Source organism: Plecotus auritus, assembly GCF_963455305.1.
Source record: "Plecotus auritus genome assembly, chromosome: 2".
Taxonomy (NCBI): Eukaryota; Metazoa; Chordata; class Mammalia; order Chiroptera; family Vespertilionidae; genus Plecotus; species Plecotus auritus.
Window position 1 is genome coordinate 145,988,718 of NC_137771.1, and position 27,915 is coordinate 146,016,632.

General features: G+C 41.2%; 1 protein-coding gene across 1 annotated transcript in view; it reads right to left on the reverse strand.

The window, feature by feature from the left end:
* Nucleotides 1-4,954: 4,954 nt before the first annotated feature.
* The window catches only part of ADGRG7 (adhesion G protein-coupled receptor G7), a gene marked incomplete at both ends in the record, with an annotated part of 61,357 nt that continues 38,396 nt past the window's right edge, over nucleotides 4,955-27,915 (reverse strand). The window contains 6 exons of the mRNA XM_080654289.1: nucleotides 4,955-5,215; nucleotides 10,207-10,363; nucleotides 12,477-12,632; nucleotides 15,121-15,211; nucleotides 16,806-17,146; nucleotides 22,727-22,836. Of these exons, the coding sequence (XP_080510415.1) occupies nucleotides 4,955-5,215; nucleotides 10,207-10,363; nucleotides 12,477-12,632; nucleotides 15,121-15,211; nucleotides 16,806-17,146; nucleotides 22,727-22,836 (1,116 nt within the window). The remainder of the gene's footprint in view (nucleotides 5,216-10,206; nucleotides 10,364-12,476; nucleotides 12,633-15,120; nucleotides 15,212-16,805; nucleotides 17,147-22,726; nucleotides 22,837-27,915) is intronic.

Here is a 27,915-nt window from a genome sequence, read left to right on the forward strand (position 1 = left end):
TAACACTGAACTTCACCATGACTGTTTAGCATACACTTAGCAAACTGGCAGGCATGGAAACTGCATTTCCAAATGTGATAACCCTTCTGTTTGTTCAAAACAGTTTAGCCTCTCATTTAGCAATATATCCAGATGGACATTTTCAAGAAACCTTAATAGCAATTTCAAGTAGTGTTGGAATAACTATGCGTTTATTTGTTTCATTGTTAAGAGATATGTGACTTGTGTGATTACGTTTCCCTATTTATGTCGGTTGTCAGAAAGCTGACAGTCCAATCTGTGGCCCACTCCTAGCAAAAGTACCAGACCTTATAACATGCTTCTTGGGTAGTAATCTCATGCCTGGTTTCTTACTTTTTGCTCCTAGATTATTTTCCCTTCCTCCTGATTTTCTTACTTAATCAGTTTTCAGCAACTGTTACATATTATTTTCAAACACACATTTTAATACTGTACTTATATGTAAATGAAGTAATATAGATGATGCATATGTAACACTACTTTGAATCTTTTGTGTGTGTTAGTAAATAATTGTTAATAAAGCTTATTCCCCTCTTCTCCAAGATTTAATGTTTTATTTTTAAGAAAAGGGAGATGGACAAAAATAGTCCAAAAACATATTTGAGAGGAAAAAATAACTTTGTCATGGAACCTCATCCAACAGCTGAATGATATAATGAAGGGTTAGACATGTCATGTACCTGTCACACATGATTCGTTTGTCTTTGGTTGGCATATTTATGTCCCTGTTCTTCATTTTAAAAGCTTCTTACATAGTCCCTAATATATTCCTTAACCCTAAATTAAAAATAATCTGCCTATATGAGGACATATAAACTCAAAAATTGCTAAATCCTTTATAAATCTTTTGGATATTTTAAATTAAATGCAGAGGGGGCATTTTATTATATTAAAAAAGAATAAAATAATAAAATGAAGAAAATATTTTCACCAAATAACCCTAATGAAAAGGAACTCCTGAGAATTTATCTTAAGGAAATAATTAAAAAGAAAGGAAAAATATAGGTACTAATTTATTCATTTGACACTATAATATTAAAAATGGAAATGATATAAGTATCCAATGATAAAACAACTTAGTAAACTATACTATATTATGCAATCATTAATTATTATAAGGATTTCATTAGTAGGTGATTTAAAGTAAAAAATCAGAATAAGTTTTTTTTTTTTTTACTACTAGAGGCCCGGTGCACCAATTCGTGCACCGGTGGGATCCCTTGGCCTGGCCTGCAGGGATCGGGCCAAAACAGGCTCTCCAACATCCCCCGAGGGGTCCCAGATTGCGAGAGGGCGGTTCTTGGGTGACGCACTCTGGAATTGGGCTCCCTCCTCTCTGGTTCCAGGTGTGTCACCCGAGGACCGCCACTGCCAAGTGACCGCAGCTTGGCAGCTCCTGCATTGAGCGTCTGCCCCCTGGTGGTCAGTGTGTGTCATAGCTACTGGCCAGTCAGCTGGTTGGCCAGTAAGCTTAGGCTTTTATATATATAGATTTCAGTTATGTAAATTCTTATATAATCAAACAAAGAGCATAAGGGAACATGACAAAACAGACATTAATATATTTGGATAGGGAATTATGAATTTTGCTTTTTAAAAATATATACTTTGTATCTTTTAAAATCATTATAAGATGGCTAACACGGTATTTTAAAAATATAAATGTAAATGTAACCTGCCCCATCTCCACCCCTGAACCTTTGCCCCCAGGTTCTACACATAATCCTGGTGGCTCTGTCTTGGACCTAATCTGCCAGCCAGGCACTTAAAGCCCCAGGGTCACATTAAGGAGGTTCCACAGAACCAGAGAGCTCCTATGGTTGACAGGCTGATATAATCTAGTCAACACTTTTGGCCAGGGTTTCCCAAATGTTTGCAAAGAATGCCAAGCTCTTCTGATTAGGCAATGACCAACTGATAGCAATGACCTCGAGAATAATCTCTATTTGTTGGTGACAGGAAAAAAAAAAAAGAAAAGAAAAAGAAAAGAAAGAAAGAAAGAAAGGCAAGATAAACTTTAAAATGAGAAGAGTTTGGGCCGGGGCGGGGGGTTGAGGGGGGGGCGTGGAGCAATCCAGACTCTTGCAATTAAACAGTGAGCTCTGAACTGACAGTTAAGACCCAGGAAAGGAAATTCAAAGGTCAGGGTGGTTTGTTTCCAAAGAAACTACATGTGCTGCCACAATCAAAAGGCTAAAGGGCACTGTTATCACACACTATAAATCAGAACCACAAAAATTGGCCTCATATAAGATCACAAAAACCAGTTCTGCAGTAATCTCAGCTTTCCTTTCCTGAAATTTTCTTTAAGTAAGTCACTCTTCCACTTCTACAGTCTCTATCCTTGCTCCTCAACTTCCAAGGCAACAAATAAGTTCTTGCTTTCCTTACCCACCCCATTCAAACCCTGCTCAGGCAAGGATCTAAGAGGCTTATTCAGAGTAAAATGATGGATGAGCCTCCAGGTGGTTGGTTGCCTTCCTAGAGGGTACTTGTATTTTTGTCAGGAGATGTAGTGGATGCCGCCAGCATCCCATGCTTGGTATAACTGCCCATTCTCCACTTCAGATTATCCTGTCAACTAAGTCGTCCCCCATTCCTCCACCTCACAGCGGGTATGTGACCCAGGCTGAACGCAATGCCTGTGGGCACACAACCAAGCAAGGCGTGCCAGTTCTTAGGTCCTTTCCTCTCCCTCCCCCTCCCGTGCTCCATACCACAGAGGTATGAGCCCCACAGGCTCCTGGCTCAGCTGGCTTCTGGCTGGCTATAGCTGACAGGAGACACTGATGGGAGGTTGCAAGGCAGAAGGATGGAGATGCTAATGGCCAATTTCTACCCATGTCTACCCAATTTGAGAATAAAGCCAAACACAGAAGCACAAAGAGCCATAAAACAGGGAGATAAAAAGAATCTTGACTCATTCTTTGAACTCCTTGCATTTGAACTCTAAATCTAAAGTTAACATTATCATATATTTTATGCCTCAAACCAGGACACTTTCGAGAGTAAAAGGGGCTGCTAGCAATACCTAAGTCAGGACAACAGGCACAAATTTAGACTGGTCCAGGCAAACCAGAACCCTACCTAAAACCAACCTGGCCTTTGGACTTTACCATTAATTGAGCCATTACATTCTCTTTGACCCTTAACCTAATTTGAGCTGGATCTCTATCACTAAACAAAAAGATCTGTTTAAATAGAATTGTTTTCTCGTGGTTGGATTTCAGGGTAGGTACATCAATGTCTGCCTGACTTAGCCTTCACAGTATGCATGTGGATCTTACAAATGTATGGTATAGCTATTCCAGGAATGCTATAAGGAATTCTGGTTGCTATATTCCAAGAACCCTGAAAAAGTGCAAAGAAAACTAAAATCACCAAGGGAACACGTGTACTCCACCCTCAGAGTAAATGTGGCTCTTTGGTGCTTTTTTTCATATTTAAAATGGCCCTTACTTAAGATTTAATTTTATCTGAATATATATTTTGGGAAATAGAGTAGGTCAACCACATCTTATAATTTTCTCTGTGTCCAGCCCCTATCTAGGCATAGCACCATAACACCACAAAACACTGATCTCTGAGAACTGATTTTCTTCTTTATTCTTTTCCCTGTACCTTTCTGCATTACCCTATAAGGTCTTAATTATTCTACAGATGAAACAGGCTCTTGTTGTCTTGTCTAGGAATACAACAGTCATTTAAAACCATTTCTATAAAAACACACACATACTTTAGGGCAGTGGTTCTCAACCTTTCTAATGCCGCGACCCTTTAATACAGTTCCTCATGTTGTGGTGACCCCCAACCATAAAATTATTTTTGTTGCTACTTCATAACTGTAATTTAGCTACTGTTATGAATCGTAATGTACATATCTGTGTTTTCCGATGGTCTTAGGCTCTACAGCAGTGGTTCTCAACCTGTGAGTCGCCACAACATGAGGAACTGTATTAAAAGGTCGCGGCATTAGAAAGGTTGAGAACCACTGCTTTAGGGTGTGGTGAAAAGAGTATGCCACAGCTCACCTGACATATTAGTGCCTTAGTTCAGTATATTCACAGCAGCTGCCTAGTTCTTGACAAAACAGCAATTCAAAGACTGTCTCTCCTAATTCCAGTGGGAGTACCCCCCAACCCAGTGGAGGTCATTTTTTTATTTAGGAAGTCATTCATAATTCAAGTGTTTAAAATTTCATGAGCAATTAGTTAGATCTTTCAAAAGCCATAGGGGTGACTGTAACTAATGTTTTCATGTTGTGAGGCTCTGTATCATTTCATCAATAAAAGGGCAGATATATTAAGAAGTGGGAGAAAATATCCAGAGGTGTTAGTAACCAGCTAATCTTTCTATTTCTCCCCGCCCGTTTCTCATAGAGCCAACTCCTGAGTCATAAAACATGATTTTTTAAAACAACAAAAAATTCCCTTTCCAGAGGTTAAATGGATACAAAATTCTTAATTGGAAAGTATAAGCACATACAAATTTTAAATATTCACAGATCAAAAGTATGATACATACAAGCAACTCTTCACAGTGTTCATCAGAAGTCATTTTCTAGGTGGTAAATTTTTCTCCTTGTATCCTTTGTAGTAAATCGTAAAAGAATTTGTTTAGGTTCTACATTTTTATCCAAGTTTGTCACAGACTTTATGATATACACAGAGCAATGATAATCTTGAATTATTTTGAATGCTGGATGGGATTCTTCACCTCGTTCAGGTAAGAATCTGTTGAATAATGGAAAAAAACTACCAAATCCAGTATCCCTGATGATAATAAACAACAGGTTTTACCTGATTTTTAACCTTGAGCCAGATATATTGAGGGAGACTTTCCTGAAGGACTAGGTAACAAAGGAAAGAAATAGAAAAAGCAAAACTCACACAAGTTGAATAAGAAGGACCACAGAAGGCAACAGTTTTACTGTCTAGATGCTTATGCTTGCTTGGTCACTTTCAGAGAGTGTCATTTCCTCGGTAACCACAACTGGCTCCAGCAGCCTAAAGCGTTCATTTAGGGCTGGCCATGACCTGAGCATGTTGTACATCCTTACATGCAGCCTCATCCCGGTTGCTGATGGCAGCAACTTCACTCTCCCAGCGGATGATGACAGCGACTTCAACATTTTGGAAGCTTCGTTCTGGAAGATTTTTGTTCTGACAGTGTAGAGGATAAAAATTTGCAATCCCTGGCAGATAGAATAAAAGCTTAATATTAGATAAGTGCTGCAATACAGAACCAGAGAAGGGATTTTATTTCACCTTGTCACCTACCCTTTTCTCATCATTCACACAACTCCACAACTTTACAAATTAATAACATCTGGTCCAGCCTATGTCACTCAGTGACTGAGCGTGGACCTATGAACCAGGAGGTCAGGGTTCAGTTCCCTGTCAGGGCACATGCCCAAGTTTCGGGCTTGATCCCCAGTAGGGGGCATGCAAGAGGCAACGGATCAATGACTCTCTCTCCTCTTAATGTTTTCTATCTCCCTCTCCCTTCCTCTCTGAAATCAATTAAAATATTTTTAAAATACATATTAAATAACATCTGTAATTGAGTTGATAGTATTGTGCCAATGTTTATATCTTTATTTTGACAACATAGTAGTGTTATACAGGCATTATTATTAGGGAAAGCTGGATAGAGTACATGGAAACTCTACTGTTTTTGCAACTTCTTGTATGAAACTATCTCAAAATAAAAAGTTATTAAAAATAAATATCCATGGATGTCTTCCAGATTGGCATCTATATGACCCCAAGGTTTATAAGAATTTATCTCTAGCCCTGGCCAGTGTGACTCAGTTAAGCGTCCTCTCATAGACTGAAAGGTGGCCAGTTGGATTCCCAGTCAGGGCATATGCCCCAGTCAGATTTGCTCTCCAGTGGGGTGTATAGGGGAGACAACTGATGGATGTTTTTCTCTCACATCCATGTTTCTCTCTCCAACTCCCTTCATCTCTTTCTAAAATGAATAAAAACATTTTTAAAAGAATTTATTTCTATAATTATTATATTCCATAAATACTGTTTAGGAGACTTCTGGTGTTGTGGTAAGATAATCCAAAGATTCTGAGTTTGACTAATAGGATTGATACTTATTAGCAAGAGATAGACCAGTTCACTGGACAAAAGCAGGAAGATTACCAACAGGTGGTATCTAACACATCTGAAAAAGGCCTTAATGACACAAGGAAGTGTGCATGGGGTTTCAGAAGGACAAAGGTGGTCATTAGCCATCCTGATTGTTCAAGGGAATAATTTATTTTGGAGAAATCTGGTCCCTAGAAAACCTCCTCTTTGTGGGGTACACTATTTCATCTGGCTTTTCCAGAATTTAAATTCTAAGTCAAAAACAATACTAGATAGAATTTCTGATTGTACAGTAATTAGGAAAAGACATAGACCATGGAGAATTCATGAAGACACTATCCTGTGGAAGTCAGTGGAAGTCAGTGGAATCCCAATATTTTTGTACTCCCTAAAATCCCAAAGATGTTATTTGAAAAAACAAAATGTAGGGATCAAACTAATTATCACTAGCACAAAGATTAAATTGTGCCTTTTAAGTAATATCTGTAGCACTTAGCAAATAAGTATGTATTAGCCTTATAGCATTCTACAACTAGAAGGAGTTTACATGTGAATTAGTCTAGTCATTCCTACACTTTAATGTACATGAAGGTCACCTGGGGCCCTACTTTAAAGTTGAGATTCCCAGCTCTTACCCTATCGACTCTGATTCAGTGGGTGAGGGGTGAAGTTGCCCAGGAATCAGCAATTTAACACACTGTGTACATTCTGATGTAGGCAATATTCAGAACCACTTTGAAAAACCCTGTGTCAATTTTAACAACCTCTTCCATTTTATATTTTGCATGCCTCACTCAGAGAGGTTGTGACTTACCTAAAATCATGAGTCAATAATATTAAACTTGAAAGATAGCCCAAGTCTCCTGACTTTTAGTTCATAGGGCTCTTGCCCCATGGCCACCCTCAATTTTACCATGTAGTATGAACATTTTGTAATGTGCCTCTCCTATGCATGCAGAAAAGAATATCCTTGACCATACCTTTTTAAAGATACTTTTCTAAATTACTGGTAGCTTTAGGCAACAAGTCCATGGTCAGTTGGCAATCCCAGACTAAGCTTACCCTATTTATTGCCCTTCTGGAGAGATTCCATTGGGAGTTGCCAACAGTAAGGAACTGCCTTATATCTATTTAAACTTAGCACCAGGCACACATCCATTGTTTCAGGGAGTTATTCATAAAAGGCACTGAAGAGGGCTTTCCGGGATAGACAGTGAGGAGCTACAAGCATTAAATGTGATGTTAGCAATTCATACAGATAAGCAGCTCTCCACACTTCACTAAACAAGCTCCTCATCATTTGTGGCCAAGACAAATGTATCTAATGCCCTACCCAATTATTTCTATTTTGTATCAAAGATTTCCCTCCTCAGTGATATTTGATCAGAGCCAGAAAGAACCAATATCAACTACACACAGTGTTTACTATTCTCAGCAACTTAATGAGACAATCACCAAACACTGCAGTTTACTTCACAAAATATTAGAGAAGTACAGCCCATACTTATAGCAAACAAGGTATCTACTGCAAAAGATATACACAAGCATGTTACTTGCACTAGAGAACTAATAACCTAGTTGAGGAGATAAGACTTCTATGTAAAGAAAAAAAAGTTAATTTTTGAGTACAAGAAGAAATGGGACAAGTGAACTTATAAAACTACAATCCTATTTTACTTGAGTTATATTCATAAAACTAGAATTAAAGTCATCACCTCAGCCCAGCCAGCATGGCTCACTGGTTGAGAGTCAACCTATGATTCTCTCTCATCATTGATGTTTCTATCTCTCTCTCCCTCTCCCTTCCTATCTGAAATCAATAAAAATATTTTTAAATAAAAATAAAAGAAGGGTACTTTTATTATATTGAAGTATAATTCACTCTGCCAGCTCAGAAAAGATAAGATTAAATATAGAGACAGAAAAGTCTGTGTAATATTTTTCATCAGAGCAAAAGACAATGTTTGCCACAGGAGGAGGCATAGAATAAAAACCATGGAAAGAAATTCTGATTTCAAGATAAGTCTTTCAATAACGAATCCTTGTTTTATCTTAAAGTTTTTACATTCCCCACACATAATACACAAATACAAACATATAAAAATCATCTGAGATCAAACAAAGTTATTTTAATTTTTAATCTACAATTTTGGTTTATCTATACCAGTATTTTTGCCATAATGAAAATTAGATGACCATAATTTTCCTCTAAATGTTTAGTTTCTTATAGGAGATGCTTCCAATATGTTAATAGAATGGTTTCCAAATAAAAACATATATAAATCTTCATTCAAATTTTAAGACAAGGTATGAATAGAATGTTCTTTAAAATTATTATTAAATGTATCATTGAGATAAGACTCAGGAATAAGAGCATCTTCAGTCCTATGTATAATTATGTCACACAAAAAAAAACTTCATAAGGTTCTGCTTCTAACAAATCAATTCTCTTGCAGGATATTATATAGAGAAAAACCAAAAGATTCCACCAAAAACCAGTTAGAACTAAAAAATGAATCTAGTAAAGTTGCAGGATACAAAATAAACACCTGGAAACCAGTTGCATTTTTCTACACTAACAACAAGCTATCTGAAATAAAAATTAAGAAAATAATCCTATATAATAAAGAGGTAATATGCAAATTGACCATCACTCCCACACACAAGATGGCCACCCCCATGTGGACACAGATGGCTACCACAAGATGGCTGACAGGGGAGGGCACTTGTGGCCTATCAGGCCAGCAGGGGAGGGCAGTTGGGAGAGACCCGGCCTGCAAGAGAGGGCAGTTGGGGTTGATCAAGCCTGCAGGGGAGGGCAGTTAGGGGTGACCAGGCCTGCAAGGGAGGGCAGTTGGGGGGGACCAGGCCTGCAAGGGAGGGCAGTTGGGGGGGGACCAGGCCTACAGGGGAGGGCAGTTAGGGGTGACCAGGTCAGTAGGGGAGGGCAGTTAGGCATCAAACAGGCTGGCAGGGGAGTGTTTAGGTGGTGATCAAGCTGGCAGGCAGGCGAGCAGTTGGGAGCCAGAAGTCCTGGATTGTGAGAGGGATGTCCCAGATTGGAGAGGTTGCAGGCTGGGTTGAGGGACATCCACCCACACCCCCACCCCCATGCATGAATTTCATGCACCAGGCCTCTAGTCCTATTTATAATAGCATAAAAAACAATGACATAATTTGTAATAAATTTAAACCAAGATTGTAAAAGACATAAAACAATAAGACATTGATGGGGGAAAAAATAAGACATTGATGAAAGACATTGAAGAAGACACAGATAAATGGAAAGATAGCCTGAGTTCTTGGATTAAGAAAATAAATACTGTGAAAATATTCATACAACTCAAAACAATATAGATTAAATGTAATCCCTACCAAAATTCCATTGGCATTTTTCACAGAAAAAAACTATCTGAAAATTTGTATTCAGCACAGGAAAGAACATCCTATCTAATAAAAGAGTAATATGCAAATCAACCATCACTCCAACACACAAGATGGCTGCCCCCATGTGGACACCAGATGGCCACCACAAGATGGCCAGCAGGGGAGGGCAGTTGGGAGGGACACGGCCTACAAGGGAGGGCAGTTGGGGGTGACCAGGCCGGCAGGGGAGGGCAGTTAGGGGTAATCAGGCTGGTAGGGGAGCAGTTAGGCATCAATCAGGCTGGCAGGGAAGTGGTTAGGGGGTGATCAGGCTGGCAGGCAGAAGCGGTTAGGGGCAATCAGGAAGGCAGGCAGGCGAGCAGCTGGGAGCCAGCAGTCCTGGATTGTGAGAGGGATGTCCTACCGGGATTGGGCCTAAATGGGTAGTTGGACATCTCTTGAAGGGTCCCAGATTGGAGAGGGTGCAGGCTGGGCTGAGGGACACCCCCCCCCCCATGCACGAATTTCGTGCACCAGGCCTCTAGTAAAGTCATAAAGAGCTTTCTTTTGTCTTCCATTAAAGGATATTAAAATAGAATCTCCTAAAGGTACTAAACAATGACCTTCAGGGAACTTTAAAAGGAGAAAACTTTGGTCCAGGGAGATATCACCTCCACCACTGCATGGTCTGCTACTTTCAGACTAATCCACACCATACCTGAGTAGTGTTGAAAATGCAGAATATGTAGCTGAAGATGACTCTGGTGTTATCGTCACGTAGTAGCATAAAGAATCCCAGGATCCAGGTAATTCCAAATACAACTGCAATAGATAATGTGCTAAAAACCTTCTTCAGTGATGAAACCTTTTTTGTGCTAAGTAAGAGAAAGCAAGCAAGAAAATATGGTTCATTCAGTTCTCTTATTTTAAAATTAATATCATTGTTAGCCTACTGTTAAGAATATATATTCAGCTGCCTATATAGTATACTGTTCATTTAACAATATTATGCCTCCAGTGGAAAAATTATGCTAGATCTATGCCATGCTGGATAGAATCTGATTTAGCAAGCTTTATTAAGAAATACAGTGATAACTGTATCTGGCATAAACAATTTCTTACAGACAAATTTCACAATCAATTCTTTCTTTGGAAGAGAATTTTATTTTAGTTATTATTACTATTGGATCAGCTAGTGATAAATTGTTATGGAGGCATCTGGAACCTTCCCATGGCGTAGGCTGATATAGAATGAAAGGTTGTTAAAATGCAGAGTGATCTTCTTCCCTTGATGGTGAGACAATTGCTAATATTTCACTTTGAATGGCAAGACATCAGCAATTGTTCCACAAGCAGAGGCTGGAAAGCATTTTTTAAATTAGAATTTGCCTTCTCTTTATTGCTCTTTGGAATCCTGAGTCCACTATGTTAAGAAGCCCAGACTGGTTTGACACAGGATGAGAAACCACATGGAGGAGAGATGATTTTTCCCCACTGAATAGCTACCATTAAAGACCAGTCCACTACTACCTACGAGGCATGAAAGTGAGTCACCCTAGATCAGTGGTCGGCAAACTCATTAGTCAACAGAGCGGCAAACCACATGTGGCTCACGAGCTGCAGTTTGCCGACCACTGCCCTAGATCATTCACCTACATTCAAGCCAGAACCAGGACAACCTCCTAACCAACGCTCAAATTTATGACAAATAATAAACATTTGTCATTCTAAGCCATTAAGTTTTGGGGTGATTTGTTATGTAGCAAAAGCTAACTGATACATAAAAGATAACTTGTTAAACAATTAAATTGTAACCTGCTTTTCATTGTAACTAAGCCAATTTAAGAACAAGCCCTATCAGCCAAAATTTAGAAATATAAATTTGGTTGATGTCAGAGGCCAAAATGATATTGTTTTGTATAAAGAAAATATAACTGAATTTGCAATTAAGCTGAGAAGACTTCGCCTAGTCTTTTCTGCATTTCTAATAAAATATAGGTTTGAATGATTATCATTGATATTCTTCCCCATATTTCCCCTCAAATAGATTATCATAAAGGGAAGATGATACTACTCTTGATCAGTAAATTACATATTAAAGATTACAGTCTTACTGATGAGAGTTGTTTTCATCATCTGTTCATACCAAGTGCACTCATTTGGTGACCAGCAAAACTCACAGATGTGCTTATAGTAAGAACATTTGGGCTAAGTAGAGTCTTATAGAATTAAACCTGAATTCATAGCCTCATTGGCACCAGGTTTTATTCAATGTGTACTATGGGAGAAGGCGGGGGCGGGGGGAGATTTATGCATTTAATAGTTTCTGTTCTTTCTCTCTCCAACTGAAAGCTTTTTCTGTATATCAGGAATGACAATGAAAATCTTTATTGGAGTCAGGAAGGTTACATAAAGGAGAAAAGCAGTCCTCATGGAAACTGATAAACCAGGGAGCACATGCTTCATCTGCAGGGAATATGGGCTTAATGTTGCCAGTTGTTCTTTCCCCCCACCCCAAGGAAAGAATATACATTTTTAAGTGAAATCTCCCTGTTATTTTAGGTTTACAAGTAATAAAAAATATAAATACATTTATGTGATTCAAGCAACACATGTACAACATAACCTACAGTTACTAGTTTATAAAATACATTTACTAGCATTTGTTCACAACCCTCCCATTTCTTTATCCAAATCTGATTTATTGAATATTTGGGAGAAAACTTGGGTAGAGTTTTTTAGTTGGGCTCATGTAGCACAAAAGTATGTTGTGTAATGCAGCACATCCACATTATAGTGCTGATGTTGGAAAGTGAGAAGATTTACTTTCTGAGACAAAGTTTAAGAGAACATCTGTCCTGCAACCACATGCCCTTGCCTTTGTCCCAGAGTCGGAAAACTCTTCTAGGAAGTGCAGATATATGAGGGTGCTCTATCATGTGCTCGACGAGTCATGCCTGGCAGCTTCCCATTTCCTGGGAATCTTACCTTGTCAGATTCTGGTTATTCTTCCACACTACTTTGACTATAATGACAATATATAGAACAACATTGTTGATGAGGATAATGGTCACAGGTAGAATGAATGACCACAATAATGGATTTGTTTTAAACTCATTGCTTTCTGGAAATGCCAACCAGCAGCTGTGGAGAGAAAATAAATGATTCCAGAAGACTAAGAAAGCTATACATACTAATTCTCTATGCTGTTATCATTACTGATGTTCACTTGGCTGAAAGAGAATATCCCTTTGCATCCTATATATTTGAGATGACTTTCAAGAATTCAACCTAATAGAAAAATGAAATGGGCTTTTGAGTCAGGCAATCCCAAATTTAAATGTCATTCTCTGTCACTAACTAGGTGTCTGACTTTAGGCAAATTATTGTTTAGTTTTATTTTTTAATATATAGCACATCTAGGTTTAAAATTTAAATGGTGCAAACACTCATAGAAAAACAAGATTGACCTACAATTATCCATAATTCCTAGTTTCTATCTCCAGTGGTAATCAGTGTTTCTTGTATATTCTTCTCACATTAATACCCAAGTGGAGGTGTCAAATAGACATTTGGGTATTAATGTGAGAAGCCCTCACATATATTTGCCATTCAATTAACTCACATGGATGGGGACCTGGAGGGAAAGAGGCTTGGACACCCATAGTCATTAGGAAGTGTGCACCAGGAGGGGACTCCTCACCCCCTCTATATTTGTATTGCTTGGAGAGATAATCATGCTGAATTTGTTCTCACAACAGCCTTTCCCTTTGTTATCCCTAATTTAATAACTAGGATTTTGAGAAATAAACTGCCGAGGAGAGAGATGGATCCTACAGTAAGACTAACCCTTGTAGGCATGGAGCAAGATTTCTAGAGTGGAGATTGGAGAGTCACATGGTCGAGGATGAACTGACAAACAGCTGTAGACCCAAGGTAAGGAGAGCATCATAAGTAGACTCCAGATGCAGTATTTAATTGCTTGGTGATTTTTCCATGCAGCACACCATGAAGAAAGTTTTAGGATATACAGCATACAGTTGAATAATTTCCCCCTTCATGCATTATAATTTATCATGATTACCTCAATCCTTCAGGAAAGTCTGAAAACAGCCTATATGATGGTGGTACAGATAACTGGGGGATAGAGCATTAAGGAGACATGTGGCCTGTCTTGCATTTACCTCTTAATTGGGTCCTTCTTGTAAAGATAGCAGTACGTCAGGGGAACTGGGTTAGGAGTTTCAGGTATCATTGGCAGAGCAGGGAGCAGTGGGGGAGAGCATAGGATATTGAGGTTCAACAACTGGGAGGAAAACTTAGGAAAGCCAAAAAGTCCCTCCACTTTCTAAATAAATCCTGAAGGAATGTGACCCTTGATGCCTGTGTATAGGGTGGAATGTGGGGGATAATGGTCCAAGAGGAGGCAGATGTTACACATCCTTTCCTCTCTTCCCAACTTCTCTTATTATCAGTCACCTAGTGTCTTCCCTAACATCCAATACTGTGCCCAGGAAAGAATTTACTCTCAATTATTTATAGCCCAGTCAGAATAAATTTAAGATAGTAGTCTTCTTTCTCCTAGAGGCTTTTATAGAAATAGGTCTAGCCCTGTGCCTGGGTTCGAGTTGGAAATTAAAAATGCAATTTGAAGTGAATTACCTCTCCCTGGAGATATGTGCATCTTATCCCGATCTCTAATCTGGTAATTCAAAATGTAAAACTCATTGAAAGATACTTAACCCTAATTAAACAGAGAAAATAAGACCTGAAGTGCTTGGCTCCTAAATTCAAACCAGGCAGATAGCCTCCTATTCCACAGCGGGACATGGTTAGCCCTGGAAATAGGGAAGCACCCTAACACCACAGCCTTCCCTTGGGTGTATTGCACATTTCCAAAAGTTTTATTTTTATTTGAGTTGATCGGGGTCTTAAGGTGGAACCTGGGGATATGAATGATTGGATTATAAGATGAGAAGGGAGGGTCGATTAAAGAGCAGTTGTTCTGTGGCAGAAATACACGTAAAAAGTTCAGCTCAGCTTTCTTCTCTTCCTCTCCACATGAAAAGCAACCACCATAAAGTCAGGTACTTCCATTATTAACAGTTAGTCATGCTGGAGTCCCAGGGAGAATTTGTTATGTGTAATAAATCATCATGAAATATTCATTATAATCATATAAACATGAAATTGGCTCATAAGTATAGATAGTACCCTTTAAGTTATGAAATGTTTTCACATTTGTTTCACCCCTCACAGTAACCTCTGAGCAGGTAATACTATTATTGTCATTCCTGCTATCTAGATGAGAAAACTAAGGTAAGATGTTACTAAGGACCACACCTGTTCTGTCTTATAATTTTTCAGACTTAATAAAAAATTCAATTTAACATAAGGAAGTTCAAATATATAAATTTAGAAGGGAAATACTGGCTTTACCGAAGGATTTATCATAGGAAACATTCATGTCACCATATTTAAAATATAATGTCTTCTTTGAGAATTTTAAATACCCACTTAGAATATGACAATTATAAAGTGAGATCCATATGTACAGTGGCACTTGGACTTAATATTACTGAATAGTTACACTCATATCAAAGAAATGGACATTTTAAAATATATAACTCACATTTCTTCTTGCCGGTAGTTTAGCTCCCATTGTGAAGGATCCTTAGAAAAAATAATTCCCACTGTCATAGCTACCATGACAGCTGGGACTCCTAGGTAATAAAGAGAGGTACAGAATTAATAATTTACCCAAGACTGGTGTTAATTATAAAAGATCATGAATGAATTATACAATTAACCCTTTTCAAGATGTATTGTTTCCACTATAGACAATGTACTAAATGATCCTATAGCTGTAGGTCAACAGTTTTGAAATTATTTTTCTTAAAGAGTCACTCTCATTTTCTTTCTTAAAAAAATTATTTTAAATTAGCTAGAAAGTGCCCTAACTGGTTTGGCTCAGTGGATAGAGTGTCGGCCTACGGACTGAAGGGTCCCAGGTTCGATTCCCATCAAGGGCATGTACCTTGGTTGCGGGCACATCCCCAGTCAGGGGTGTGCAGTAGGCAGCTAATCGATGTTTCTCTCTCATCGATGTTTCTAACTCTCTATCCCTCTCCCTTCCTCTCTGTAAAAAAGCAATAAAATATATTTTTAAAAAAATTAGCTAGAAAGTTTTTCTGGTCTAAATCTCAAATCAAATTAATAGAGATGTTGAAGGAAATTAACATCTTGAAGTTAGCTTATTATATATCTAGCATGATCCAGCTCCCTCCACAGAACTGTGAGCTATTAGGTGGGAGACACTTCTGATTTTTCCATCTCCCCTACAACTGGGTCATCATACAATTAGGTCTTCAATAGGCATTTGCTAAAATTAAATTATTTCCATTAAAGAAATGCAAATTAAAACCACAATAATATATTACCCCACAACTGTCAGAATGGCTAGCATCAATAAATCAACAAACAAGTGTTGGCAAAGATGTGGAGAAAGGGGGACCCTGGTACACTGTTGGTGGGAATGCAGACTGGTGCAGCCACTGTGGAAAGCAGTATGGAGTTTCCTCAAAAAATTAAACATGGATCTGCCTTATGACCCAGCAATTCCACTTCTGGGAATTTATCCGAAGAAACACTAATTCGAAAGAATATATGCACCCCTATGTTCATTGCAATATTATTTACAATAGTCACGATTTGGAAGCAGCCCAAGTACCCATCAATAGATGAGTGGATAAAAAAGATGCGATGCATTTACACAATGGAATACTACACAGCTGCAAAAAAGAAGGAAATCCTACCCTTTGTGATAGCATGGATGGAGCTGGAGAGCATTATGCTAAGTGAAATAAGCCAGTCAGAGCAAGACAAGTACCATATGCTTTCACTCATATGTGGAATCTAGTGAACAAAATAAACTAACAAACAAAATAGAAACAGACTCATAGATAGAGAACAGGCTGACAACTGTCAGAGGGGAGGGGGCTTGTGGGGCTGGGTGACAAAGATGATGGGATTAAGCAAAAGAAAACCCCCAAAGTCATGGACAACAGCATGGTGTTTATCAGAGGAGAAGGGAGGTGGGGGGATGTTGAAGAGGGTCAAGGGGGGATGAATAGTGATAGGAGGAGACTTGACTTGCAGTGATGAACACACAGTACAATATACAGATGAAGTATTACAGAATTGTACACCTGAAACCCGTATAACCAATGTCACCCCAATAAATCAAGATAATCGCAAAGTAAATAAATAGTTTCAACAAAATTAAATTTCTGAGTAGGTAGAGAAGCAAGCACTTACCCCATCCAATTAAAGAAATGTAAAGAGTGAACCGTTGAGGAAGAGGCTTCATGGTCCTAATCAGAAGGAAGTAGAGCTGCACTGCACTGACTCCAGTCCAGGTAAACATCACTAACAGAAAATAGTGCAGCAAGGCAGCGATCGCCGTGCACGTGGTATTCCGGTCCTCATGAATTTCTTCTGGGAGAATTTTATTTTCATTAGAAGCAGTATTATGGGTATCATTTGTCTTTCTGTTCTTATTGCCGTTTTCAATTCCAAACACAAAGAGGAGGTTGAAAATCAACATTGATGTGCACAGACTGACCAACACCCAGGTTACTGAGGTTTTTCTGACTTTTCTGAAAATAAATTGGTAAATATAATTAGATAAATAAACAAAATAACCGCAAAACATAAATTCAAGTGAAACCGTGAGGGAACAATGGAATATTATTATCGAATGTAAATCCAGCACATAGCCCAGTGGGCCAGCTGGTAAACCTACCTTCCCTACTACATCAGAAAACCATACTCCTCTCTTATCTCATTTCCATAAGGAAGTGAGTTAGAAAAAAACAGGCTCTCTTGAAACCGTGTTCTAATCAAAGGTGACAGCTATTTTCCAGAGATGGCCCCCGATGAATTCTACTTCCCATTATGTATTCCCTGATGTTCACCTCCAGGGCTGGCCTGTGACTTGTTTTAATTAACAGAGTGCAGCAGAAAGCCTGGAAGCCAGGGTCAACTTGTCCATTAGATTCAGGAGTGCTTAGGACCCTCAATACATTTGTGGCCCACAGCAATGTTTCAACCCCTTTCAATCCAAAACAAACAAACAAACAAAAATGAACTTTCATGTCAGTGAAAAAAAATGTAGCATATAATATTAATACATTCATCTTTATACCAATGCTGTCATAAAACATACTTTTTATCCTTTTTTAGGGAGGGCAGTCTCACAAAGGCAAAAGTGCCTGGGACACACGAAGTCATAACAAGCTTTCCTTTTGTGCTCCTGGGAGTTCTGAGCCATGATGTAAAACTCCAGCTACCCTGCCAAGGACCCTCGTGGAAATGCTCTGAGACTATATGGAGAGAGAGACCAGGCTGCTGTAGCATCCCAGCTGAGCCTGCGGATGACTCCAACCCCAGCCACCAGGTGACTGCAGTCTCATGGGAGACACTAAGAGAGCCCTTTGGAATAACGTCCAGCTGACCCTAGTCAAGTCACAGAATCATTAGAGATAATAAATTGTTCTTTCCAGTTTTAGGGCAGCCTTTTTATACTGCAGTAGACCAAAAGTTCTCTAGATTTGCAAGGACATACAAAGACTATCTATATAAAGGTCTAAAAGGATTTTTCAGATTTTCAAAATAGGAGATTATTGCACATTCTAGATGAAACCATGTGTGAAAGCCTCTTGAGTTTTTAAAAGTATTTCATTTTAAATGTTATGGATAAATTTTAAAAGAATAAGGCCAGATGTAATTTTTAACTAACTGTATAATCTTAAGTAATGTTAAACTTATTACTTTTAAACTAACAAAATGTCTTAAACTAGCAAAATGTTATAAGGTTTAGCTTACATTACATTTAAAGAGTAAACATTTTAAATTAAGTGAAAATATTTAAAATTCACTTAACAGCCTATTGTTCTAATGATATTCTTCATAACTTGAATAGACTGATGATTACTGGCCCTGTAAATGGCTTATACTCAACAACATTTCACATGTGTCTTTTCTATAAGACATCTCAGAGCCCTTTTCCTATGGAGTATCTCCCAAGGACTAGCATTTCAGGGACCATACTTTGGGGAATACTTGCTGATAGTCAAATGGTCAAGATGTTTTGAATGAGCCTTTTTAATGTCAAACATGCCCAAGGACTGTCCTTTCATTGGAAGATATAATTTTGGATGTAGAACTAAGTGCTCTTTAAATGGTTTTTTCTTCATCTCATTTTTACCTAAGATTTTTCTAGAAAAGCCTTTTCTCATTTTGTCTGCAGGCTGGCATTGTTTAACAGTAGTCTTCAGAAGGCAGTGAGATGAGGTAGAGAAAGACTTGAGAAGAGAGAGAGAGAAATATCTTCAATGGACCATGTGTATATTTGAGGTTGGCATAGAATTCAAGATTGACCTTAATAAAGTTGATCTCAAGTGTGAGGTTTGATATTTCATTTACTGTGCATGTATTGTATTCCGTAATGTTTAAAGGCAGGTATATCCTTAAATCCCCTCTAATGACATTACAGTTCTCTGTAGACTATGGTATACAGTCCTATATTAATGAAAGCTATAAAATCTACATCACTATCATCTAAACCCTTCTAGATTTTTTCAGACTACAAGGCCTCTTAGAATAACAATTTCCCAAGTTTATTACTGTACATGACGTTCTAACATCTTCAAGTGTCTCGTTATTTTTTACTAGAGGGCCAGTGCACAAAATTCGTGCAATGGGGGGGGGGGAGGGTCCCTCAGCCCAGCCTACACCCTCCCCAATTCGGAACCCCTCAGGGGATGTACGACTGCCTCTCACAATCCAGGACCACTGGCTCCTAACCACTTGCGTGCCTGCCTGCCTGATCACCCCTAACCCCTCTGCCTGCCTGCCTGATCACCCCTAACCACCTCTGCCTTCATGATTGCCCCAACCACCTCTGCCTGCCTGCCTGATCGCCCCTAACAGCTCCCCTACTGGCCTGATTGCCCCTAACTGCTCCCCTGCTGGCCTGATTGCCCCTAACCGCCTCTGCCTCGCCCCACACCCAGGACCCAGGATTCCCTCCTCTGGCCGGTCGCAGGCACCTGGGACCCGGGCTTCCCTCCCTCTGGCCAGCCACAGGCACCCAGGACCTGGGCTGGCTGCACCCAGGCCGGCCACAGCCACTGGCGCCCGGGACCGTGGGGAGGGCAGCTTGTCCCTCTCCTGGGCCGCAGCCCCAGCCACTGGTGCCAAGGACCACAGAGCGGGTGGTTTGTCCCTCTCCTGGGCCACAGCCTGGCTGGTCTCCATTTCTCTCTAGAGAGCTCATTTGTGCCTGGCTGGTCCCCATGCCTCTCTCATGAGCTCATCTGTGCCTGGCTGGTCCCCATTCCTCTCTCCCCAGTGTTGAGTGTCTGAGCCATTAAGGCATGATGGCATAAGGGCATTATGACCATTTGCATATTAGCTCTTTATTATATAGGATGTCCCAGAATTTGATGTCTGTTTGTTGAATATATGTCCTTTATGATTTTATAACATTACATCATGATCTTTCTCAGTCTTTGGATTTCCATGCTGATTAAAAAGCTATTATTCAAACAAAACTTTGTCCATCCTCTTGATATTTTAGTTGAGATTTAGTTGAAAACTACAAAAAATAGTCAAAAGAATCCTTTCATATAAAATAACATTACTTTCTAATTTTTCTTCAATTTCAAAAATAAATTATAATCCACAGAAGAATAGACTCTTTTTAAATAGCTTGACTTTTCTGTATATTGCAATATTCTGTGCTTCACTATATATGCACATAAATTTATAATATATACTGAGTGGCCAGATTATTATGATCTCTGAACGCATCATAATCTGGCCACTCAGTGTATATTCTATATAATAAAAGGTTAATATACAAATTGTCTCCTCATCCAAGAGTTCGACCAGCAGGCAGGCCGGCCAACCACCCATGTCTCCTCCCCCTGGCCAGGCTGGCCGGACCCCACCCATGCACAAATTCATGCACTGGGCCTCTAATATATATATGTGTGTGTGTGTGTGTGTGTGTGTGTGTGTGTGTGTGTGTAAATATATACACACACACACACACACACACACACACTGAGTGGCCAGATTATTATGTGTTCAGAGATCATAATAATCTGGCCACTCAGTGTATATTATATATAATAAAAAAAAAACCATATTATATTAATATGGCAACCTGCCCATGAACAAAAAGAACTACTTGATTCAGGATTTTAAAATCAACACAATTTTGTTTTTATTTTTGTTTTTCTTTCCTGATGGCTTTTTAGTAATATCTATGGCAGCACAAATTGTCCTAAGAAACATGTTGATAGAGGATGCAAAAAATAAAAAAAAAATCTGACGATAATTCAAAGGAGTGACATTTTAGGCAAAGAAACTAGTTATGCTGCTACCACAATTATTCCAATGGGATCCAATAATTGTCTGCTCCAGTGTGGTGATGGTAGAAAAACAAATAAAAAGACAAATATAAGAGCCATTTCTTTTTGTATGACTGACTTGTAATTACATAGCATGTAATTTTCCTTCCTCAGGGCATGTCGGAGAGCTGGTTTTGGCCCGATCCCTGCAGGCCAGCCCGAGGGACCCCACCCATGCACGAATCTGTGCATCGGGCCTCTAGTATGCATATAAGATCTTTGGTTAATTTCTTCCTGCCCTCCCCCCTCCCCCTTTTCCTCTGAGATTCATCAGTCTGTCCCATGTTTCCATGCCTGTGGTTTCTGCTTAAGTGACCAGCCGATAGCTATGACATGCTTTTATATACAGGCCGTCCTCAGGTTACGTTGAACTCAATGTATATTGTTTCATGGTTACGTCGCCATCTCCATTTATTTATAAAAAAAAAAGTTCCGTCATTTCGATGTATGTACATACGTGCTTTATGTTTTTTATTATTTATTTACCACAAGTAAAGATCAGGAATTGTTATCTTTCTTTTAAATTTGTTTTACTGTTTCACTTCATTACTACTGTGTATGTGCTCCATGTGAGCGACGTAGCTGCTTATGTAGGTGGGTTCCTACTTATGGTGAAAATTGTGTTACATCGCGCCATAGGAATGGATCTCCGATGTAACCCGAAGACCTACTGTGTATAGATTTCTGTATACAGTATATTTGTATAACATTTGTCTTCCCCCTGAAAATGTAAACACCATGAGAGATGGGAGCTTACCTGTCTTATTCATATGGGTGGTTGGCCCATAGTAAGCACTCAGTATAAGAATTTTAAATGAATGGCAAGAGACTTATTGAGTGTGAAAGATAAAGAAAAGAAATAAAAAAGAATTCTGGCTCTTTGGAAATATGGCTGATTCTAAGTACAGGGCAAAGAAAGTGATAGATGTGCCTCTGTCATCTTGCTGTGCCTGAAATAAGGAAGTGCTTAAAGACTGATAGGAACATGACAAAATAACATCAAGGGACTCCCTCTGGTTACATTGGAGAGTACCCTTTTTCCAGTATTTTTTTTTAAAGAGAGAGGAAGGGAGAGGGAAAGAGAGAGAGAGAAATATCAATGAGAGAGAAACAGCCATCAGCTGCCTCCTACAGGGGATAGAACCTGAAACTTGGGCACGTGCCCTGATAGAGAATCAAACTGGTGACCTCTTGGTGCATGAGACAGTGCCCAACCAACTGAGCCATAGTGACCATGGTGGAGGGTACACTTTTTTATGAAGGAATATAGTGACTAAATATAAAATGCTAGGTTAGAAAATTATTATTCCCAACCATTAATGTAATTATATATTCCAGTAAGGATCATCTATCTCTCCTTCTCTCTCTCTCTCTCTTTCCTCTACACATCTGAGAAAACAGTTGTGAAGGAATTTAGTAGAGAGAAATAAATCTGAAGGAAAGATGAATTCAAGTTATCTTGAGTATGAGAGGAAAACCAGGTAGGAGTACACAATAGGTCGACCCATTTACGTTACAGATATTCCTCTACTATGAGTCCATTCCTCTCCTGTGGTCAACCTTGGGGATATGGTGGTGAAAACAAAACAAAACAAACAACAGCAACAACAAAATCAGAGGAGGTCACTATTCTCATCAATTTACATGCTGATGTGGAAAACATACAGTACACACGTAAACTAAAAATGGGCTATATGCTCAGAGGAAATAAAAAGGACAGCAACTTCTCTCCCGAGAAGAGCCAACTTCCCTTCTTACCTGGTGACAATCTGAAATATAATTGTGAGAGTCAGACCAGTAATGGACAGCGCACATCCAACGGTGGAAAATGTGTCTAGGTCACGATATTTATAGTCCTTTTTAAAACTCTGGAAAAATAAGACAAGATTACTATTTTAAAGTAACAATTAATGAAATGCCTACAAAAGTCAAAATCATGAAAAATTACATTGGTCAAAATAACCAGATAGTTGCCACATATGTCTTCTTTTTATAACTTTTGATATATTTTAAAAGGAAATAAATTAACAACCCCTTATTGCTAAGTTTACATGAAGTAGGGCTTGACAGCAATTTTTTAAACTAATTCAGTTAGGGAAAACATATATACTGCTCCTCACTGTCTAAAATCAAAGTTGTTGGATGAGATCTCAACTGGCTAGGTTACTTCATTTATCCATTATATTATTTTTATGTGTAACTTTAATCCAAGGGGAAATCAGCATATCTAAGCTGATGCCCTAAAAATAAAGTTGCAGAAATATTTTTAAGGATATGGAAACTTGTTCACATTATCCTGTCATTTCTTAAAGGCCTAATTTTTATGTAACACTAGAGGCCTAGTGCACAAAATTCGTGCACTGGGTGGTGGGGGAGGTCCTTCAGCCCAGCCTGCACCCTTTCACAGTCCAGGAGTCCTTGGAGGACATCCCTCTCTCAGTCTGGGACCCCTTGCTCCGTACTGCCCACCTGCACACTGCTCCTTACCGCTCGGCTCGCTGCTTCTTAGCGCTGCCATGGAGGCGGGAGAGGCTCCTGCCACTGCCGCTGCACTCACTAGCCATGAGCCCATGAGCATGGGAGCCCGGCTTCTGGCTGAGCGGCGCTCCCCCTATGGGAGCGCACTAACCACCAGGGGGCAGCTCCTGCATTGAGTGTCTGCCCCCCGGTGGTCAGTGTGCATCATAGCAACTGGTCAACTGGTCATTCGGTTGCTTAGGCTTTTATATATACAGATGTGCACCAATCCTTCCACTTCCAGGGAAAGGGGCAAAGGAGGGTTGCTGAAAGTGATAAGGGAGGCAGCAGGGTGAACTTTTTTTGGGGGGAGGGGAGAGTTTCCTCCTGATGAGGGCCTTCAAAGGACAGCAGACTACTTCTGCTACCCTCTGTCTCCAGAGACACAATTTCTGATTGACATCTGGCAGGACAGAGCAGTTTCAGGTTCAGGACTGGGAGCGCCTTTCTGTATGCAGCTCCCTGGAGAGTCTCTTCTGGCCAAGGAAAGCTTTGTTCTAATCCTTTCTCCCGGAGCCAGGGCTGCTGGGTGGTCTGGGGCAGGAGGGCAGAATGGAGGTGGGGAAGGGCAGGAAGAAGTATGGGGTAGAAGACTGGGGGTGGGGGAGGGAGAGGGTGAAATGTGTGTGTGGGGGGGGGAGGGGCTGGTGCAGAAGGAGAGTTGGGGTCAGCATAGGGAGGTTTGGAGGTACTGGGGGAGTAAGAAGGACCAGCAGATGCCAGAACAGGGGAAAGGGTCTATGGAATCAGGTGGGGGTCCACCAGGGTGAGTATACACTAAGTCCCTTCCCCAGACCCTGCCATCCCAGGGTAGCAGTCCACTAGTGGGAGGAGTCCACAGTGAGGCGCTGAGCCCCCTACATCTTGTGTCTGAGGCTCCAGAACATGTGGCCAACACGCACCGCCCCTGCCACCCCCGCCCAAGTGCTGCCATTTGGAACGCATTTGCAGACGCATGGATTGTTTTTTTAAGTTAATGCTTTTCAATTCACTATTTCCCACTTGTCATATTTTATCAGAAAGGCAGATTCTGCTGGTGTGTGTTCCTTTGGGGGTGGGGGGGCGCCGCAGGGGTGTTCTCCGCGGGCAGAGATCCGATGAGAGACAGAGACAAAAGGCTCAGCAAGACATGGGGAATGAGTAAACAGGATCAGAGAGCAAGGAACAGGGAGACACACAGGGCGAGACAGACAGACATAGAGAACCCAGGAAGGCGAAGGGAGGGACTCAGCCCTAAGGGCAGAGCGAGTGTGCCGAGAAATCCTGCTTCAGTACGGAGGATCCCTCCACCTCCAACTAGGGCCCCTGGGGCTGAGCTTGCTCCCCTCTGCGCTCTGCTGAACTGGCCTCAGGGAAAGGGCTGGAAGGATGTGGAGGGCAATGGACTGAGTACGCAGAACCAGAGTCGCCGAGGGCTAGGGATCCGAAACCAAAGAGAGAGGAGGACATGGAGGCCTACCCTCCCAGGTCCACACAGGTGTACCTTCTGTTTTTGAGCGACGCCCGAATCCCGAATCCCGTGCCCCGACTCTGGAGAGCGGTGGCCCTGGCCTGCTGTGCCGCCTAGGGTGAGTTCCCTAACCTCTCTGAGCCCTGGCTGTGCCACCTGCAGGAGAGGCGCGCTGGTGGCTGAGGTTCGAAATGGCTGCGGGGGGGGGGGGGGGTAGAGGGGGGGCCGAGGAGACAGAGCATGGTCTAGGACACCTCGGTTTGGCGGTTACATCTGAAATCCCAGGGATTTTTGGCCTTGGCCGCTGCTCTGGGCTCACATTTATGTAGGACTTGTGCAGACGGGAGAGCCGGGCACTAGCGCTTCCTTCCTTTGCAGCTGAGAACCAGTTCACCCCACCTCCCTTCGCCCCACCACCCCTCCTCTCCTCATCTGTGCCTGGTACTCCTGAACCTTCCCAGAGGCCAGTGTAGATAAACGACAGAGGACACACAAAGATATCCCCAAGCCAGCACGTGGTGGCTGTGTAGACAGTTGGGCAAACACAGACACATGACACAGGGTGCTGTGGACGGGATAGAGCTTCCTGGCCCAGTGAGAAGGCTCATTGGGTGGAGCAGCGGCTCCATGGGCGTGTTAACCCGGGCACAGTTCCTAGGGCCTCCTAGGCGAACTGAAAGCCTGAGATAATTACAGCTAATTACATGTGTGCAAACAGCCAGAGCAGAGGCCAAGGGCTGGCCACCCCTCTCCCGGCCTGCTCCCTGCGATCCCGCCCCAGCAAAGGGGCTTTGCTGGCACAGCTGGGGCTGAGCGCCTGGGGGAAGGGCACGCAGGCGGAGAGCCCCCAGGGCCCAGGGGTTGGGGTGAGCCTTCCACCTCCAAACTCCCCCCTCCTCCACCTTCACCCCCCCACCCCCATTACATACTCCAGTGCGCACTGCGGCCCTGGATGCCCAGGGATGGCTGACCGCCACCGGGTTAGGAATTGGACCAGAACTTGGTCCAAGCTCCCCTTGGCCTTGTGCTGAGCGGGCCCTGGCAGCATGGGCCCCAGCATTTGGGTCCTTAGGTTTCTGTTATCTTGGCCTCCTGAGCATTCCCACCTCTGAGAAGAATGGAGAAGGGGCTCTCCTTGTATCCTGCCTCCGGGAGTGCCTGTCTGGAGCTGAGGCCGTGGGTGAGGAGGGGCAGAGTCTGGTGCTTGGCATTTGGTGATCAGTTTATCTCTCTGCCTGGATGCACCACAGGGCCCCAACAGAGTGACTTTTCTGAGCTTTCATTTGTGCATTTATACCGTGTATGCCTTCTCTGAGACACGGAATCCAAGGGGAAGGAGAAAGGTGCGAATTCCTCACATGTGAATGAGGCTTTACACTTTGAACTGCTAGCCTGAATCAGTGATCTAATTTCGTAGTTTCAGGAGCCTTTGGCAGGTTGGGTAGGAGTGGTGGCGGGGGTAGGGTTTTATATTTCTACTAGGGGCCCGGTGCACGAAATTCGTGCCCTGGGGGTGGGGGGTCCCTCAGTCCAACCTGCCCCCTCTCACATACTGGGAGCCCTCAGGGGATGTCCTACTTTTTTTGTGGGGGGGAAGGGAGTGTCTCCTCCTGATGAGGGCCTTCAAAGGACAGCAGCCTACTTCTGCTACCCTCTGTCTCCAGAGACACAATCTCTGATTGGCATCTGTCAGGACAGAGCAGTTGCAGTAAGAAGCCTTCCTCCAGTCCTTTCAGCCCAGCGGGGGGGGGGGGGGGGGGGGGGGGCAGCAGGCGCACAGTGCGACCAGACTCGCCCTCAGCACCCCACCCCCACCCCCCAGCCACCCAAGGCCAGCCCGAGGCACAGGCAGGGCTGCCCAAGGCTCAGGTAACCAGGGCCGACTGAGGCTTGTGCTGCCAGCAGTGGCAGCAGCAGAGGTGTGATGGGGGCATTGCCTTCCCCTGATGGCCGGGTCGCCTCCCGTCCCTGAGGGCTCCCAGACTGTGAGAGGGGGCAGGCTGGGCTGAGGGACCCTCCCTCCAGTGCATGAATTTTCATGCACCGGGCTTCTAGTAGAAACATAATTTTAAAAGCATTTTTCTCTTTACTGTCAGCTACCCCATATCATAACCTAACTCTTGAAATCCTGTCTCTTCTCCAGAAGTGACCTTTTTTTTTATGTGCTTATAAATATTACTATGTCTTTTGCACAAATATATAGGGGTTATTAAAATAATTTAATTATTTTTGAATTACTATTTAAGATCTCATAAAAATTTTCCATATCAGTATATTTCTGTGCAGTAGATAACCTTTCATACTTTATGCAGTGAATATGTATTTCTTTTGTAAAAGTAAAAACAAAAATAAACTTCACTTTAAATAATAATAAAACAAAAATTTTATGATGACAAAGAAGCAGAATACATAGATCTTCAGATCATAGAAATCATCTATTCATTCAGCTCCTACATGCTCTTACCCTACATACAATTCTAATTAGCCTTTTTTTTTTAAATTCTGCAACCCAAAACTAATTGTAAATATGAGTAGGTAGTCATTGAGGCAGGCTCAGATATTAGTGAGAGGAAGTAGTTGAAAGCCTAACCTAAAAAAAAAAGAAAAAAGAAAAAAGAACTATGGCAATGTACTCTGTATCATTTACTATGCATAGCAGTCTGAGCTATCAAAAAAGTTAAGATTTTATCTTTATTATGTCCTGATTGAGAAAGAAGATCTTTGTAATACAAGTTAGAAAACAAACAATCAAAATCAACTAAGATTTTATAATTAAAATAAGAAAACTATAGTTATCTCAAAAACATTGAAAGAGTAATGTTCTCTAATTTGATAGTCTCTGTTATTCCAGTGTATTCTGACCTCCACTGGCTTCCCAAATACATCATGGTTACTAGGGAAAGAAAACTTCAGTTTCTCTTTGGAAGATTCGCAGCATTAGTAATACCTTAATTAAGGGTAAGACACACATTTCATCAAG